The 19898-nt window shown below is 40.6% G+C and overlaps 1 protein-coding gene across 6 annotated transcripts in view; it reads left to right on the plus strand.

The window, feature by feature from the left end:
- The window catches only part of NUP153 (nucleoporin 153kDa), a 43118-nt gene continuing 23220 nt past the window's right edge, over window positions 1–19898 (plus strand). For 3 of the 6 annotated variants that reach the window (XM_014940889.1, XM_014940891.1, XM_014940894.1), the window contains exons 1-5: window positions 1–117; window positions 15253–15469; window positions 17697–17945; window positions 19248–19387; window positions 19470–19598. In XM_014940889.1, the coding sequence (XP_014796375.1) occupies window positions 1–117; window positions 15253–15469; window positions 17697–17945; window positions 19248–19387; window positions 19470–19598 (852 nt within the window). Of the gene's footprint in view, window positions 118–2917; window positions 2939–15252; window positions 15470–17696; window positions 17946–19247; window positions 19388–19469; window positions 19599–19898 lie in introns of those variants that run through there. The other 3 variants (XM_014940892.1, XM_014940890.1, XM_014940893.1) reach the window with 3 other exon arrangements.

Consider the following 19898-nt stretch of genomic DNA (forward strand, 5'->3'; position numbering starts at 1 on the left):
ATGGCCTCGGGAGGCGGCGGCGGCGGCGGCGGCGGGGGGGTAGGCGGCGGCGGCAAGATCCGGACCCGGCGGTACCACCTGGGCGCCGCGAAGCCTCCCTACGTCCGGAGTAAGCAGGTGAGGCGCGGCGGCGGGAGGCTGCGGGTCACCCCCGGGCGAGCGGGAGGGCCTTTTTCCTCAGTACTCCCCCTCCTTCCCTTAGCGCCCCCTCAGCGGCGGGAGGCGGAGCCGCCCCTTCCTCCCCCCCCCACCCTTCGCCAACACGTGCGAGGTTTTGGGCCGGGGTTTCCCGGTAGAAGGGCCCGGGGGAGTGAGGAGGAGGGGGGCGGGGAAGGGTTTCCCGCCGGGGCCGCGGGGATTGTGGGATTTCCGGGAGCTCGCCCCGCTCCCGTCCCCGCCGGCAACCCCGGGCCGCGGGGGGCTCCCCGCCTCCCTTTTGTCTCCCCCGCTCGGCAGGGAGCAAAGGCGGGAGGAGGAGGAGGAGGCGGCAGGGAGGAAGGGGTCAGTTCGCCTTCCCCCGCCGTGCCCCTCACCGCCCCGCCGGTGGGATGGGCCGGCTCCCCGCGCCGCGGGGTGGACGGTTTTTTCTCCGGGCTGTCCCATCCCTTGAGGATCCCGGGGCAAACCCCAGAAGGAGCAATCCGTGCTGGCTGCGCGCAGCCCTCTCGGGACCGCCCCCCACCCCGCCTTGTTAAATTGACGGTGCTGGGTTGCCAAGCGTAAGTTACTCTTCAGATTTAAGTGCATCGCTTCTAATATTTTGCCTTGCTTTCCAAGTTCCTAATTGCAAATGAGTTGGAGGGGGTGCTCTGTGAGTTTGGCATCTTCGATTGTTTGGTTGGGGTTTTTTTTTTGGTTGGTTGGTTGGTTTTTGTAGGATGCTGCCCGCAGAACCCTCAGGTCTGCCTCTGGTACTTTCTTCAGTCGCTTGCCTGCGCCTAAATATGCTGATGCAGTGCAAGTGAAATGTAATTCACAAGGCGTTTGTTCTTCTTTGTATTGTAGGATAGAGTAGGTGCATGGCAAAAAAAAACACAAAACAAACAAACAACAAATCAAAAACCAAACCAGTTTGTAAATTGCGACACAGAAATCCTGTGCCATTTAGAGTGGCTGGAGGGAAAGAAGCAGGATCTTGCCCAATTACTGTTTGCTAAGAAATTTCAAGATGCCCAGAGATAGTGCTCTGGTAATGCTTTCCACGTGGATTTGTGAACCTGAAGTTGACTGTTCAGCCAAGACCCACATGTTATTAAATCAGTAACATAAGCTAGGGGATTGAATATTATATGCAAAATTGGGGGAGTGCTATGCACGAGCTGTTGCTCAATTAGTTTTTATTATTTCGGAAGTACTATACTTAGTCTTTTATACAGTATACTGATGAGCAGTGTTGTCCTTGTAAAGCTGGCATGGGGATGCTTCATACAAAAGATGACTGCACTGAGAGAGCAAATGTTGAAAGCTCTAATGTGAAGGATAGAATAATGTTGAAATTACTACCTTGTTTGTGTTGATACTGTGTAGATAATCAAAACCTTACACATGAATTTAAAATAATAAACGTAGATGATTTTCTGACTCTTCTATTGTCTGTTATCCCTGAGCGGTTTCCAGTAGGTTTATTTAAACAATGTGCTAAAGCAGACACGTGCTTGGGGATATTTGTGGGATTCTGCCCAGAGAATGGATGCTGCAAATCGAATACATAGATCAAATTAACAGTAATATAGTGGGGGAAAAAATTGTAATGATTAAATAAATAAGCAAACTGATACATGTCAAGCATGTGCATTTGTTATAACGGATAGCTTTTTAAGCCTATGCAGTTCACTAACTTGCATTACATAAAAAGATGAGCTCTGGGTAGATGGCTAACTTAAATTGGAATTAATTGACAGGTGTTCCTATTTTCCATATAATGTCCACTCTGGAAAAGTATTCTGTGGTTTAGTGTTAATTGTCTCAGTAATGAGTTTGGGAAGACGTGAAAGTGCTCAGTACAATCTCTACATGAGGTTATACCTCTGATTCTGATCCCCCTCTCCCCTAACTATTATCAATAAATAGGTTCATAGAAATACTTTAACAGAGCTGTTCTAGGTGCTTGAGGTCAAAACTGAAGTCCTGAAAGTCCTCACTCTCTCATCATCAAGCTCTGAAGGTGCTTAAGCACTGTACACAGTATAGCTAATAGCTTTAAAGATCCTAGGATACCTATTTTTTTTTCCACTTGCATGAGAGGTGATTAGCATGATGCCTGGCTCACGATTGTCTGCTTTCTGGATGTTGTTATTTTGCCACAGTCTCCTGGGGAGTTCAGTCAGGTGAGAATTCTCCAATCACGCCTGTGTGCTGCGGAGTCAGTCTTCTATAAAGTACAGCGACAGCTTTAGAAGGTAGTTGGAAGAGGAGATGCTGCTGCTTTTTAACGACTATTAGCTAAAGCATTTGTTCAGAATGTGGTAGACCCTGCTTCAGATTCCTTTTTTGCCTGGAGAGATCAACCTACATCTTCCACTTTCTGGGCGAATATCCCAGTTGCCAAGATGTGTGTTGTCTTCAGTTCTCCTGGCTGAAGCTATGTTACTATCCAGAAAAAGAACACACGATTCACTGAGCCAGAAAGAGGATGTATAAGAAGATGTTGCCCTCCGAGACTGGAGACATGCAGGCTCTGATCCTTGATTTCAGAAGTTAATTGTTTTATGTTAGACGTTCTTTGGAGCAAACGTGCAAAGCCTAATATTTCCTGCCCTTTTCTCCCCAAGTGCCTGATCATAAAACTGTAGAGCCATGCTTCATTATGTTTGTGTGTGTGGTTTTTTTTTAAAATCTAAAGCCTTTTTTTAAACCAGCCTCAAATAGGAGAGGTGAACAGACGCTGCCTGGAAGAGAAGACTGACTGGCAGCTTGCACATTCTCCTGGGAGATGGAGGTATGGGTACAGATTCCCCCCACTAGTCGAGGAACTAAACTGTGGTATTTTCCCTTTTGAGCTACCATCCTGCCTTATAAAAAGAGCACTGTCAGCAGCTAGATTATTAAACAAACTAACAAACAAGTAGAGCACTGCTAAGTAAAGATGGTGTAGACTCACCCACTGTGAAGGTTTGTGGGTGGGAATCCTCAGAAAGAAAAGAGCTTTTTTTGTATCTCTAGGTTGGGCATTCTAGGATTAGAATTGAGGAGTCCCTTCCCATTGACTGTACCACCAGGATGGTGGCTCAATGTTGACAGCTCCGTGCTGAATGCGTTGACTTTAGATTACTCCGAGCTTAGCGTGCTACCTGTTTACTCAGCCATCTCGTGCTGAAATACCCAGCCTCCTTCTGTACCATGTAAGGAGCTTAGGTTAAAATTACAGCTTCTTTGAGAGCAAACGAGGGAGCTGTTGTGTCCAACATCTGGGCTTCATCTTCTGGATGTGGCTCCAGTGCTTCTAAATGCTGGTTTGTCCTAGTCATTTAGGTAGGCTGATGATTGGAATTACTAGTGTGGATGTGTTAATGGGATGAGTGTTGACATTGTTGACAGCTTATTAAACAGCTTCTAGTATAGTATCTGTATGTTCCTATTGTTAATTTCATGTTTAGTTTTGTGCTCATGCTGGTTTAGCTTGGAAGAGTGTCGTTCTTATCCAGGTAACACAGAGATTTCAGAGATTCTAAATGTGACATAGGAGAAGAGGCTAAAACAACTTTTTTGGTTATTTTTTTATGTGATAATTAACCATTCAGATGAAATGGTCACAGAACTTTGATACTCCTGGAGTTTTAAACTCATGCAAGCAGGTTTAAGCACAAGAAAAAACAATTACCTGAAAAGTCTTTATAACCTTCCCATAAACCTGTATGTTTATATTAAGCTTCAGCTTAGAGCTGTTTGATCTTAGAGATAATGTTTGTAGATTGAAACTTCTGCTGGGGAGTGATACACGTTTGTTTTTTCTTACATGTGTACGTGCCAGTGCATATTTATAATTTAGATATGCTACACTGATATACAAGAAAACAGTCCAAAGATGTTTTCCTTGATGAAACCCACAAAAGTTTCTGCATGTTTGTAGTTGGGTCTTGTGCTGATGTAGTTAGGATATTACCTGAAAGCAGGGACCAGAAGGCCATTGAAAGGTATGTTTGCTGGTCCTGGTCATGAAAGCCCCATTTGGATTGGTGAACTTCACAAAGTCACTTGAGACATCCTGTAAGATTCTTCCCAGACAGAATAGCTACTGGACTGGGAACTTAAACTATGTGCAGCAATACCTAAATCATTACATTGTCACCTGCTACTGTCTTGAAGGTAGGCCAATTATAAACTATTGTTTGATGTATGCATGGGATTTTCTCAGTGGGCAGTGACTGCAGGCAGTGGGCAGAAGAAATCTTATAAACCACCAGGTTTATTTTAGGAGGAAATTTTGAAACTCATGCTTTGAAAGAGTTCCTAGAATATCACATTGAGTAATGTAAACTAAGTAATGTTTCATAAACCTGAAGCAGAAAAATAATAATTATTTTTTTATTATTATTATTCTAAAGAATGACCATAGAGACCTACACAAGTATAGTTGTATTGGTTTAACTCCTGCCAATAGGATTGCACCTTGAAGCACGCTTCAGTGGTTGTATTTATATTTGTATGCAGCTCTGCACTTGTGTTGGTTTAGTAGTAGCACATTGAGCTAAAATGAATAGATTTGAAGAAACATTTATGTGTATTTAGAGATTTGTTTTAAAAGAATGGGCTAGTAGTTAGCATCAGAGGTTTGTCTCTGTCCCAGCAATATCAAATTGTCTTAGCAAAACAGATATTTAAATGTGGCACTTGGCTTTTTACTGCTACTGTAAATAAAAATGTATTCTACTTTGGAAGAACTTTTTAAACGGAGATATTGACAGTTTTCTCTCATTTAGACTAGCTACTGTCAGTGGTACAACAATTTGTAGACGACGATTGCTATAACATTTTATTAATATTTTGGGTTTTGTCTTTCAAAGTGTTGTCATGACAGCCTTGGAGGCTGTGAAGTATTGGAGAAAAACAGTATTAGTGAGGTATCTTAGGAGAAGAAAAAAAGCAGATGAAATAATTGACTGTGTTAGCTGGGACACAGCAAATTGCCTTTGGTTGCTGGCAGCACATCACTTCCTGCAAGTTATTTATTCCTCCAGTCGGTAATTAGAACCGGTTTGTGCTCCCCTGCCGCGGAGGAACTGAGCTGCTGCTGATTCTAAGGGCTGCGAGAGGACAGAGTTCAAAATCTCTTTAAGCATGCCTAAAAAAGTTTGAGCAGAACTATTTCAGATGGGGGCTACCATAGCATCATGTAACAACTTCGTGACACAGTGGGGTGACTGGCTGCGTGGACATGGGGCGAGCAGTGGGTGTTGTTTACCTGGACTTTAGCAAGGCCTTCAGCATGGTCTCCTCTGTTATCCCTGAGGTCCAGTTGGTGAAATATGCACTTGTCAGGTGGTCTGTAAAGGAGTTGGAAAATTAGTGGGACCATTGGCCTCAAAGGGTTGTGATCAGCAGTACGAAGTTCCAGTGGCAGCTGATTGCTGGTAGAGGCTCTCAGGGGTTGATATTGGGGCTAATACTTCTGCATGTCTTTGCTAACAACCTGAAATGAAGGAACAGCATGCATCCTCATGATGAAGGATAGAACTGCCATTGAGGGATCTCAGTGGGAGTGGGCTGCTAGGAACCTCTTGAAGTTTGATAACAAATGCTAAGTCCTTCATCTGGGATGAAACAACCCCAAGTAACCTGCTGGACAGCAAGCTGAACCTGAGTCAGCAGCATGCTCTTGAGGTGAAGAAGGCCAACTCCATCCCTGGAGGTGCTCAAACCCAGGTTGACAAAGCCATGGGTGACCTGCTTTTCTTGATTCTTCTCTGAGCAGTAGGTTGGAATAGGTGACTTCTGTGTGTGCGTGGTTCTGTCAGTGCTGCTGTTGGACTACAGAACACACATGGTTTCAGTGTAAATGTCAATGTTACTTGAAGTTGGTAATCCTTCTGTCAGTCTGTCCTCTTAATCCTGTCTTCAGGGCTGTGCTGCTTTTTAAGGGAAGAAATAATGCCTCCATCTCATCGTTGCATTTTATCTAGAGTAAATTGCAAGGTTGCCCTCAAGAAAAGAGTAGCTAAGAGGCTTTTCTCTATGGGTGCTGTTTCCCAGACCAATTTTTTTAAAAATGTTCTGGTTTTTTAGTAGTAGGTCATGTGATAACTTTCCATTTTTCTGCTGTTAAATTGCAAAAGCTTCGGATTTTTTGCTTTGTAATGTTCTGTGTAATCAATCCAGTATCTGTTGTAACTATGGTACTTCTACAATATGTTGAATAGTGATATTTAAGCAGTCATGAGGGAAGGGGGAGGAGATGTTCCTCAGCATGGGTTTCTTGGTATGTACTACTAAGACAATATAATGAAGACTCTGGGCTTTTTGTATCATACAGTATAAGTCTTCAACACTGAAGAATTATTAAGTGCCCACAATATTTTTTTAATGAAAAATTCTAGCAATTAGGCAGATCTTTTTATTACTTGTTAGGGTATTAAATTACTTATCTATGCAGTTTCATGAACAACTACCCTAAATTTGTGCCAGGTATCTTCCCTTCTTGCCACTATATTTCTTATTTTATATTGTTATTATTTATTTATTTATAGTGCTGCTTAAAAGTCTTGACTTGCTTTGTCCTTATGCCTAAACACTACAGGTATTATCTGCCTGTTTCAACTGTCTAATTGAAGGTGCAATTTAAATGCACGTTTTACTCCAGATGTTAATTTTGCTGACAGTTGAGCCACTTGAAGGTAGTGTTATTTGCAGCTATTGGTCACCACCTCTCGGATGGGAGATTGTTATAGCACAGCTTTGTTCGTGGAAGGGACAGGGTAAGTACTCTCAACCCCTTTAAGCTAAGTCGGTTGGACCATTGAGTGAAGGCAAGTACAAACTAGCTTGTTTGACTTTGCCTGAAGCGTGAGTAGTTTTGCAACTTGCTGATACAGTATTTGTCATTGTGGCTACTGTGGATTACTGTACAAAAATACGTAGTAATTAAAAGATTTTCGCTTAACTATGAGATTTGCTTTTCTTTGTTTTTCTTGGAAAGTTCACAAATACATTCTCCTTCTTTTGACAAGAAAAGCCTTTAAATTTTTTTTCTTCCTCTTTTCTAGGAAATGCGACAGCACTAAAGCTTTCGTATCGGCACAGTAGTACTAATTTCTGAGGGAGGAGTTCCCTTTGAGTTTCTATAACTCATCTCATAATTGCATCTTGCATTTAATTACAGTGCCTTTGTGTGTGTCTGGCTTGGTTGTGACCACCATGGTTTTTTTAAAGTTAGTGTAAGCTCATCTTTACACTCACCTTTGCTGGGAAAAAATGTTTGTGCCAGAGCATGGGCACCAACATGCACTGAAGTCCTACAGCTGCAGTTTTAGCACACACGCTGTGTGCGAATATCTGTGCCAGTAGAAAATCTTTCTCTTTGCTGAGATTGCTTATTATTGTCTCATAGCTCTGCTCTTAGAAGGAGTTCGGTGAGTGTGTCCTGGAAAGCTGGCTGACTTTGGTTTGAGATATGATTGTATTTTGAATCAAACTTTTTTGAAGTAGGTGAGTCTCATGACTCCTTCCTCTATTAGAGCTCAAGGTCTGGTGACCTCTGAGACTAAAGTAAACTAGCAAAGAGTTAAACTGTTCAACTGGCGCTTGTTCTAATATCTACCCATAGTATTTGTTATTAAACTTACTTTACAGAGTTGTAGAATATATACAGATTAGGTACCATTATCTCCAGTCACTAAAAAAATAATCTCTATGTGCAGCGGTAACTTTTTGTGTCAGTGGTAAGAGAACAGTATTGGGATTTATTGGTTTTATGTTTCTGAGATGCTTTTGGTTCTGTCAGTTGAGCTGTCATGAAAAAATATGTCCAGAAAGACGCTGCTGCTGCTTATGACTGAAGATATTACCCTGCAGCAGAGGTGAACCTACCCTGACTTTGCAGTTTCAGAATATTACCTTAAAACGTCAGAGTGTAACAGTAGCCACTGTTGCTGCAGCTAAAGCAGCAGTGCCCCAGAGTCAGTGTTTTGCTTTCTCCTAGGCACCAATTCTTACTTTTTTTTTTAAAATAGAGTAAGGAAGTGTGTGCAGCAGGGTTAAATGTGCCCCGTTTAAAGTAATTGCAGGTTCTACTGGTTTAAATGAATAGTGAGATTAACTTTTATAGACTGGGCAATGTCTGTGTGATACTTAAAAAGTAGGAAGGCTTTGTGTTTTGCTAAAATACCAGATTATCACAGAGAATTAATGAGAGATGATTCTTTGGTTACTTCATTTTAACTTAACGTGTTCAAGATTGTGAGTAAGATAATGTTGAATGTGCAACAGGATTGACGTATTACATTTTGTAAAACCACTAGCACGTCCTGTCATCAGCTCAGGTTGTAGATCAGCATGGAAAGGAGAGAGATTTCAGAGGGAGCACAAGAATACTTTGCTATCTTTTCCTAACACTGCATTTAATTTAAAATTTTATTCCAGTCTTCTTGATTGAAGATTGTGATTTACTTTGGAGTGCCACTCCAAAGTGGCAGGAATAAAATTTTGTGGCAGAATGTACTTAATTTTGTGAAATGTGCTTGAAGTCATCTATAAAGCCTTGACTGCTCTAGAAGGCATTGGCCAGGGGGATGGACATCAGCAAGCTGTGAGTTGCCCTTGAATGGCATTTGACCATTGTTCAGGAGGTGCTGCAGAATTTGGCCTGCCTTTGCTTGTGTTTTACATACATAATATGCCCTCACTACTATGTGCCATAGGTTAGCCTGTGATACCATGTTTGTTTGTGAGTGCTTATAGGCAAAGCGGCACTGAAAACGTTGAATTCATTGCTAGGAGTGTAGTATAGGACATAGCAAATTTGTGGTATGGGGTATGATACCTTGAAAGCCCTTGTATGCAGAAAGTTCTTACTTGTCAAAAATGCAAGAAAGAGGAAGAGTTTGCCATTTCTGTTATCAGTTATGTTTGGTGATGCTGAAATTCTGAAACAAATTGGATCTTAATCTATAGAGAATACCTATTCTATTTGATAGAATATAGAAGAATATATAGAAGATAGCAAATAGACAAACAATTTTATGCCTAAACTGTGTATTTAAATCCTAAATTAAAAAAAAAAAAAAAGGTAGGTTATCATACTTTGCTAAATCTGATAACTTGTAGTAATGGTCCTGGAAAGAACTGGTACTATGGGAAATTTATTTCTTGATCGTTCTAATTTTGAAAACTTTGGACTTCTTGTCCGTGCAGTTATGTCAGTTTATCCTGGTGCCATGTGGGTTTTTTAGCTATTGTTATACTTGTTAAGTAAAAATAATCAGGTTTGACTACAGGATTCCCTTATAGGAAAAGACAAATAGTCTGAGCAGCATTTCAATTAATGTAATTCTATCTCCTGTCTATGAAACTTAGCCGCAGGCACACTGCCTGAGTGCGGCAGTCTTTCAATCAAAAAATATTAACTGTACTTAGAGTCCCTTCTTAGATTAAGAAAGAACTCATTTAAAACTGCTTGTAAAGTTGTAAGTGAAAGTAGTCTCCTTAATATTACATTTTTTTGGTTTTGATACTGATAGATTTCTGTCCCAAAGTGTAACACCGTGTGCTCATTAATTTACAGTGCCCATCACTGATTGCTGCTGAAGATTAACTGGAGCCTAATGTGCTTCCGGCAAGGAAGGAAGAAAGCTGCCTTGTGCTTCGTGCTCTCTTTTGTAATGTTGTCACTGTATTGACTAAAGGTGTGGACAAAACTTGAGATAAAACCATTCAGCATCACAAGGATTTAATCTAGTGGGTTAGACACTGATTATCAGAGCATACACTCACCTTTTGCACTTGGATGGAAGAGATAATGATGGGTACAGATCTGCAAGCAGTGCCAAAAATGTAAAACAGCACCTGAATTTCCCTGGGATGTTTATTCGAAAGCTAACTAGACTAAGGAAAATAAAGGTCACTTCAAGCAATAAGAAGGAAATACACTGGAATCTGGAATTGTAATCCCTTCTTCATGATTTTTAGAAATAAATCTGAACTAGTTCACTTGCCTTAAATAAAACTTGTTTTTCAAATGTTACATAATTAATGGCATTCCTGTAACATATTGTTCATATTAAGTCATAAGTTTTATTGTCCTTTTTTCTAAATGAAATATCAAACTCTGCTGTCCTGCGTCCAAATTGAAACCACTCCCTAAATAGCAAAAGCAGAGTTGGTTTATGCCACTGTGCTGCTGCAAGAGACAATCGTGGCCGTGTTACCTTTTCTGTGCCTGCTTTTGCATCAGCGCCCGTGCAGCCACATGGTGAGCTGGACCGGTGAGCTGGACCAGCGACCTGATGCTCCTGAAGGGGTACTTCTCACTGTCACGGTCTGTAGATGAATTTTTGGCTGGGTCTGTTTGACAGAGCCCTGACACAGTTTGTCACTGGCTGCATTTCTATGCTAGTGGCAGCACAAGGGAAGGGTGAGGCGAAGAGGAGACGGGGACAATCTCTCTAATGGTAGTACGGACACAGGACAGTTCAAACAAGGGAGAAGTTTTGTTTCTTCTGCCTCTCATCCTGGCTGCCCAATCTTGCTCTCTTTTGGGCCAGTCCACTGGTGCACTGAGCCAGTTGAACTCATTAGTCCAGCAGAGAAACATGTACTTTTTTGCCGGATTAATGAACTCGGCTAATATGGAGAGTTACCTGCTCTGTGCCAGAGCTGCCATGAGGTAGCCGTGGGGGATGGAGAGAGCACGCAAATTCCTCTTTGATGGTTGGAAGTGGTTAGGTTGATCTGCTCTGTCTCAGTGAACTTCACCGTTAGGTGCAGGTTTTCTTTTTGAGGACTTAGTGATTCATATGTTTTAATAACTCGAACTTTGAAATGGGAAGCAAAGAAATCTCTGAGAGGCCTGAAGGTAAAACCTTGATGCTTTTCAGAGGTGCGCATACAGTGGGGTGGAAATCACCTCTTTTATCTGGTTGTGTGTTTTGCATCTCTGGCAAGTTTATGTTGGTGTATGACCTTTATATAATTTATACATTTCATTTCTTTAGTATGTCCTGTGTTCTATAGTGGGATTTACTTAAGCCTCTCAGACTGAAATAAACTCAATTACAAAAGTAGGTGTTTTCCAGTAACTGCATCATTGCTGAATACTCCTGCCAGCACTTTCCCTGTGCTATGTGAAAGACCCTTACAAGCTGGGAAGACTGTCAATTCCTGTAAATATTTTGGCCAAGAAATAGCTTGCTTTTAAGTTTGGAAGTCAAACTCTGACCATAACCTATTGATTTTTATTTCTTTGAAGAAATGGAATTTTAAAGTAGTAAATTATAACACCTCTTTGTTTACTGGTTAGTATTTCTACATGTTTTTCGTTTAGAGTTGCACCTCAAGGCAATACGGCTTGAGTAACTGTAGTTACTGTTGCTGTGGTGTTTGTATACATAGACTTAAATATATCTAGCAGAGCTGCAGACACTCAGGATGATGCACAGAATTTGAGAAACTGTTGTAAATATCTATTCCTAAGATACTGTATCTTTTTACTGGATTTTTTTTTGTGTGTGTTTTGTTATGTTCTGCTTTCCTGCTGATATGTTAGGATGAGAATAGAGGATGAGTGCATTTAAGATGAGCAGACAACTGTTGGTACTGACAGCAGCTCTCAAACTGCTGAAATCAGTCACTTAAAGGACTAAAACACATTCACTGGCTAAAACACTGCTTCACACAGTCGGGATTGCCCTATGGCATCTTCTGCCCTTTCACGACGTTAAGTTTGGTGCCTCTGTGGCCTGTGGAAATGAGGAGTTGTGAGCATTAAAGCGGCGTGCCAGTGCCGCTTCCTCCACTCCCAACCTGGGGTTGGGAACTAGAAGTTCCCAGTGTGCAGTAGTGTGTTTGGCATAGCTGTAGTGAATGAAGGTGTTCAGGAAGGGACTAGTATGTAATTGTGGCATGAGGAGATTGGGATCCGAGCAGTCTGCTAAGATTTTGCTGGAGGAGTAAGCCCGTTAGGGTTGTCTTCAGCCATGCCTTCTGTATTTCACCTCTGAAGATCTGTTTGCATCAATGAAATGTGCGGGTATCCTTGTCAGCCTTCTGGAAGGATTAATGATGCCCATGTGAGGCAATGGTAGTGCCAAGGAACCTGGGATGGACAGAATCCAGAGCTGGTGGTACAGGAGCAGTAGAAGGAGAGTGCTCTGCTGCTGGCTGGGTAGGCTTGTGTTGTGTGTGTAGGGAGAGGGAAAGGGTGTGCAAACACCTGCGCTGAAGTTGAAGAATTAAGAAAACTAGAAGTTAGCGTAAGATTAAAATGCCGGCTTTAAAGACAGCGTAAGGCATGACACTTTGCTGAAATGTCCTGGCAAGAGCACAGAGTGTGCACGTTTAAAAGTGTAGTTGGTCAGTGGTACCTTAACTACCTGACTTGGACAGGAGTCCCGCCATGATGCTTTATTTGTGGGCTTTCAGCTGCGATGGGCAGATAGAAGATACCATAAGGAAATTTTCATTTTCTTGATCTCCACCCCCCTGGGTGAACGGGCATACCTGGGGTGTGAGGTTTACTTTAGGGGGGAGGTGGTTTTTCTTAGCAAGATCTGTGTTCGATGATGGCTCGTTCATAATGCCTCTCTAGTTCTTTCACAATGCCTTTAATCAATATTTTCACTTTGCAGAGAGAAAATGGAGGTGCATTTCTGTGTATTTTGCTTTTCCTTTCTTTGTCACTACGCCAGCAATATTCTGGAGCGTAAAACTCTGCTTCTTGTCTTCCACTATGCCAAAGCCAGATGGAGCAGGCTATTAGTACTTGCTACAGTACAGCTATGCTGAGCCAATTCCAGCTCCTCGGTTGGTTTGGGAAGTTGTTATCCTGTATTACCCAGCTTAGTCTTGAAGTGCTGCTGATGTGGAGAATGCTAGCAAGACTGCCACATGCAAGAAATGGTCAAACCAGTCTGGTTTTAGATATGGATTGTAAAATGTCATCTTGGTTAATTATTAGTCTAGCTAGATTCTCCAGTTACTCATTTGGATTACTAATGATTGGGTGTTTACTCTTCTGGATGCCTGTGACTTCTTCCATCTTGAGTCTCAGATAGCTTTCAGTCCTGGGAGGATTTCTTCAGAACAGAATCATACGGTCCTGGTTTATGGCCAGTAATGTCTATCCTCTGATGAAGAAACTCTCTAGCAATACTGAATGCAGTAGTGCTTAGCTTTTTGGAAAGAGCATTGCCTTGGATGCAGTTTGTGTCCTGACCTTTTGCTTATTTTGGCAAATTTTAACTCCTGTGGCTTCCTGATAGGCTTTTATTCATAGCAGCAAAATATTTGCCCCAAAAAAGGGGGACAGTGTGTCACGGTGAAGGGTGGAGATGAGATGCTGGGGACAGCGTAGGGACTGCCTCTTTGCTGGTACCATGCCCTGAACTGCTTGTGAATGAACTCTGGTATTACATGCAGTTAGTAGTTCTTGTTGGAAAGCTGAGGCTTAGTATTTACGTAGAATAGTGGCAGCAGCCTGAGCATGGTGTTCTTGTGTGCATCTCAGTGTGGTAACTGTGATGGATGTCTTTATTACGCCATATTCTGTCTGGTTTAAGCCGTCCCTGGATATTTATTCTGTCTTTGTGCAAGCAGAAGATTCAATTACAGATCATTATGAAAAATGTCAAATTGTAAAATTAAGATGACTTTCTTTCTGTGAAAAGGCTTTTTGTCTTCTACCTTCCTTTCCTCCTCTTTCCTTGCCCCCTTCTTAACTCCAGATTCAAGGGTGTCTAATTTGTTTATAACTCCTGTAAGTTGGTGTTTGCATTATCATGTATGAAAGACTTCAACAAGTGATACGGGCTTCTATTTTCATTTGTATGCTAAATTTTTTAAGAAAGTTGAATACAGCGGAGTTCTCATTTCAGAATTGTTTACTAGATTGTAACTGTTACACATTCAAAGAATATTCTCAATTTTCTACACCTGGGTAATAATTTTTACTAGAAAATTTTATTGTGGCAGCCTGGAATAAGTATCTTGCCAAAGCCTTTGATACACGTGTCACCAACTGACAATGAAGTTCAACAAAATTCTGTTTAACTCTTGGTACTTCTCAGTTTCCAAAGTGTAACTTCAACACTTGGAGTTTGTGAGTTAACTAATGGCTGAGTTAGCTTTCAGGTTTGCTTGCAGAGCTTAGCAGTGGGTTCTGTGGCTGCAGTCAGTGTCAGAGGGATGGAGCTCCATGCTGCAAGCAATCCGCTGCGCGGGGTTGAGATTTGACAGGAAGATGTGTTGAAATTCTGAGGTGCACGGGGTTGAGATTTGACAGGAAGGTGTGTTGAAATTTTGAGGGCATGATGGGGAAAAAGTGACTGCCTAAAACAAAATGGCAAATAAGTATTTCTTAAAAGTGGAATGTAAGCATTGCAAATAATTGGTAAATGTCAAAATGGAAATGGCTTTTATGCATTCAGTAATTGCAGAATGTTAAGATTTGGAGAGCCAGAACTTTTAATACATCTTGGAATGAAATTTGCTCAGAATCGATCTATTTAATAGTGCTGTAATGAGGCATCTGTTCTTCAACTATAGTTATTTCTTCCAAGATTTCTTTCAGGATACCCTGAGTGTTCAGAGCTTAGCAGTGGTTTTTTGATACGAGTTGTTACTGCAGTTCAGCATTAGAAAAACTAGAAATATTTAAGTTTCTTGATTTTATCAGCTATTATGGTCATCACTGTCGCTGTAGACAGTTGCTGAACTTTGATGGTTTTTCAAGTGAATGCATTTAGAGAAAGAGTCCTCAAAAAAAGTATGTACATCAGGAGCTATTTAGAAATAGAATTTCCAGATGCCCTTGTGACTTGACAAGCCTCTGTTGAACTTTGGTTGAAATTTCAGAATTTTGAACATTGCCAAGGTCACTGGGAAGTACAAAAACTGATAGGTTAATAGGAAATTCAATATTAGGTGAATTTTTGTCATGCGTGTCCCAGAAGTATCGAGATCCTACGTCAAGGATCAACCCTTCTATCTTACTGTTGTACTGAATATTTGCTATCTAATATCTATCTTCAAGGTCTGCGGAAGGTTGCATTCTAGCATATGCTGTTGACTGTGTTTCTGTAATTAACAAGTGTTTTTTCTTTCAAGCAGGGAATCATTAGCAGAGTTACAGAATCGGTGAAAAATATTGTACCGGGATGGTTACAGAAGTATTTCAATAGAAGTGAAGATGAATGTGTAGATACAAATGAATCTACAAACCAGGAAGAAAGTCCAGTAAACTATCACCATGATTATGCAAATGAAGATACCATAGTGATTGATGGGAGAGTCACGCCTGAATCAGCAAGAATTAATTTAGAAGGTATGTGAAAAATCATTTAGTATTCTGGCCATCTGTATTTATTCACAGATTTCTAGTTTTGAATCTAAATTTCTAAGAGAAGCTGGAAGGAGCATTTTGACAGAATTAAAAAAAAAAAAACAAAACCCACAAGCAAAAGAAACCCCAACACAAAACCAAAGTGCCCCCTACCCCCCAAAAAAAACAAACAAAAAAATCCCCAGCAACTCTTTGTGAAACTGTCATAGCTTTAAATTGTAAACACAATTGTGAAACATACTGGAGGTTGTCTTACAGCTCTTGGAAGTCATCTGTTAACTTCAGGTGGTCAGTTAGCCAGGTGCAAAATTTTGGTAGAATTCATTTGCAAGTGGGCTGGGTTACATTTTCTTTTTAAAAGGTCTGGAATGAAAGTCCAACTAATTCCCTAAGGTAATAAAAACATTAATTTGTTTTGTTGTCCTCAAAACAAAAGAGCAGATGCTAGAATGCCAGAGGAGAATTCCTTCTCGTGTCCTGATTGTTTTTTTTTTTTTTCTCCTTTGAGCTTCTTCAATCAGTTTAATGAAGTTCCTTGTTAGTTTAATGGAGAACTGGGGAATGTAGTTTATTACATTATTCTTCTTGAAATATTTGGTAACATTAAGGTGTGTGCATGGCTAGAGTGGGATCTTTGAAAACCTCTTTCAACCCTTGGCAAAAAAGTTTGCAGTCCCTTAATTTACCATATAAAAGATGAATCTGTGTTTGATATCTGTGCCTCTCACTTTTTCTGTAGTTCTCCTCTGTAAATTTGCATATGCTCTCATTTGAGTTTCTCTTAAATTAGCAGGTTTGTGGAACTTAATTTTTAATAAGGAGAGAAGTTTTGTCTGATCACATGTGCATAACCATCTGTGTGGAAAGTCAGTTGCTTCTGTTGTTGGCAGAAGCAAAATAATGAGCAAATACCTTTGTCATCAATGTCATCTAATTGTAAACAAGGAGCTTTATTGCCTTCTGTGTAGCTGTAGCTTGAGAATAAGTTTGGATAAAGGAATAGAGAAGGTCTTCATGAATGAGGAACACGTGTTGGCTTTCCTGAAGAACTGTGTGAAAGGACCTTTCAGTAAGAACAGCTGCACAGCAAACTTACTAGCTCCAAGAAAGCAGGAGCAGATGGACACCCTAGAACCTTTAGTTGCTTGTGTTGCCGTCTGTGGATATTATAGACCAATCTTTCTTTCTATAGTTAATAATAAGATCTTTAAAAAATTATTATTACTATTAGAACTTTAGAAAGCCTGTTTCTTCAGCTCTGAGGTACCAATGTGCTACAGCCAGTACTCCTGTGCTTGGCCAGACTTCAGCCTGATAACACTTTCTTTCTCTCAAACAAGAGAGTCCTGAAAGTCTACCAGTGCTTTGGAGAACTAATTACTAGTACTGCGGTGGTTACAAAGATTGAGCTAGTTACTTTAAGCTTCAATACAAATATCAAGAAGATAGTCACCCAAAATTATGTTCTCACCCAGAATTCCTGGGAGAGACTATGGACTTACATGGATATCAGGCAAGATGTCCATTAATAGCTGTTCTGTTCATGTGTCGAGTTGGACCTGTGAGACCACCTCTTGCAGGGCACTGGCAGTGTTTACAGATTCGTTGTTTTATGAGGAAAAAATGCCCATCTTGCATCTTGTCCTTTGTTCCAAAATCTCAAAAGATAATGGATAGGAGATAATGTTTTGCCTATAGCATGACTTGATATGCTAGAATTTAGGAGGGGATGATGACACCAAACCAAACAAAATCCCCCAAAATCTCTGCAAATACACATTTTCATGTTAAGTATTCAGATTCTCATTCTCTTTATTACAGATTTATATAAACTGCAGAGTTGTCTGTAACTTTCCATGTAATCTCAAATTTTGGAAAGCTTTTTGCAAGCTTTATCTACAGAAGAAGGAATTTATATGTTTGATTAGGTGAAAGATTTAGTGTTGGAGCACTTAAGCATGGGGTCAGAATTTGGTGTTGTAAAACGTCATTGTTAACTGCTCTTTAATGGGACATTGATACTTGGTATTGCAGCGTTGCTGTTGTAATCAGTTAGATGAAACCCTATCTTGCTGAGGAAGAAGTTAAATTCGGCTTCTCTATTTTTGTGCTTAGAACTTGGCAATAGCAGGAGTGTTGATAGAAAACAGGTTTTGGCTTCTGTGAGCCTGCCTATAGGAAAGCTGTTTGTCTCCCTGTTCTTGTTTAGAACCATCCACGAGTAGATCTGCATTGAACTTCTCAGATGTGTTAACAAGGCCCTCTCTTCATCGGAGTCATTTGAATTGTACCATGTTGGATTCCACAGTACCACATTGTCAGCCCTCTACATCTTCTTCACTTGGCATTGGCAGTCCTGGACTGTCTCTTGTAAAAGAAATAAAAGATTCTACCTCTCAGCATGATGACGATAACATCTCAACAACCAGTGGCTTCTCCTCTAGAGCATCTGATAAAGGTAACTTTCATGTTCTCTAATCGATTTTTTTCAATAACATGAAGTGCTTTGATTCTTCAATATTCCACATCACCTTAATAAAGGAAGTAAGTGAATGTCAGCTTTGGATCTTAGAATTAAATTTAATTTTTAGTATTTTAGAAGTGTATAATCCTGTCACCTTTTAAAGATAAGCATGCTTTGGAATACATTTGAGACCCTGATGTTACAAAGATGCGGTGCTGATAAACACACTTTTAGCTATAGATTATCTGTAAATTTTGACCTGGGATAGTTGGAAACTGGAGTTGACTCTCTGTAGCTTGAGAGCTAGGCTGATTGCCTAGAAGGAAAAGTGACTCAGGATATCTAACTGACAGCTGGTTAGATGTGAATAAACGCAGATGACAGGAAAACATCTTGTGTTTCTATCTGTGTTTTCACCGGGAGTCAATAAAGGAACTCTTCTGACTGAACAAGTTTTGGGCTGCTTTTTTGGCTTTCTTGGGAGAAGGCAGCAGTTGTCAGTACTGCTGTGTCTTTTGCTGAATTCAGCAAGGAATGCACGTCATTTTAAAGTTAAAAAAAACCTAAACTAAAACATTGTATTGATGTAGATAGGGACCTAGGTGATCTGATAGAGAAAGGGCAAACAGCAAGTTTGCAGCTTTTTCTAGTTCCCCACATAAACAGGGATGGAGGCACACTCAGCAAGTTCTCTGGAGAACATATTTTTACAATTCAGAGTAGATGTTGCCAGGGTTTAGCAATATAACCTGAGTTTATCAGAGCTTTCTGGTGTGTCTCCATAAAACATACATGGAAAATAGGTCATGAACTCTCTTAGTTCAGCCTTTGGGGACTTTTTCAGGTTTAAAACCTGTGCAGTTTTGACCTATGCTGGCCTCCAGCCCTTTATGAACATAGGAAAAACTTTGTATCATTATAGATGCACCAGTGTTTATGCAGTTTCATTTTATTTTACCATGAAAGAAGAAAAAATAAAATTGCTCTGCATTGAAAGCACACTATTAACTTGTGCGTGCTTTGGAAAGATTACAGAAAGGTAATGCATTTGCAGTTCTGTGAACAGATTTCAAGTTCAGCGTTGATACTTGGTTTTCATACCATATGTGAAGTTGATCTGTTTGAAGAACTCTGAAGGTTAGAGTGCTGGAGAAATGAGCATTAGGGGACTTTTTAATTCTGTAAGACTTACTTTTCTGTGTTAAAGAACTCTGGAGTTAGTGTGATCTTTAATATTGAAGTTCTCTTTTACATATACATATATGCATTTACATATAGCGTGTGTCTTTTTGGCAGATATCACAGTTTCAAAAAATACTTCAGCGCCGCTGCTCTGGTCCACAGAGGCTGAAAGATCTCATTCCCTCTCACAGCATTCTGCAACTAGCTCTAAAAAACCTGCATTCAATTTATCTGCTTTTGGATCTCCCTCTCCTGTAAGTACTGCATAGTATTAATTCTAATAAATTTGAATATGTAGCCATTTTACTAACCACTTACCATAATACCTTTCTGTAGTCACTTGGAAACACTTCTGTCTTTAAGACAAGCCAGCTTGGGGATTCTCCATTTTACCCTGGAAAGACGACGTACGGTGGTGCAGCTGCAGCAGCAAGGGAGACAAAAGCACGAATTGCTCCTTATCAGGTATGAAAATAGTAGTGCAGTGTGAGGGGAAACCTAACTTAAATACAGAAGAGGTAGCACTGCCAAAAGAGCTGTGAGCAAGGACCTGGAAATGTGGCAAGAGTTCCTATTTTGCCCTGTTATCCTGCAACAGTAGAAAAGAACAATTTCTGTTTAAACTCATTTTTAACAGTTTATGCAGAAATGCTTGTCATAATGCACAAGAATGACAGTAGCATCTTAGGTTCTGGCTAGTTGTTTGTAGTTGGGATTTCCTCTGTTGTCAAGTCTTCCAAAAAATTCAATTTTCTGCCATTACTT

This window comes from Calidris pugnax, unplaced genomic scaffold (assembly GCF_001431845.1).
Source record: "Calidris pugnax isolate Ruff unplaced genomic scaffold, ASM143184v1 scaffold8, whole genome shotgun sequence".
NCBI classification, from domain to species: Eukaryota; Metazoa; Chordata; class Aves; order Charadriiformes; family Scolopacidae; genus Calidris; species Calidris pugnax.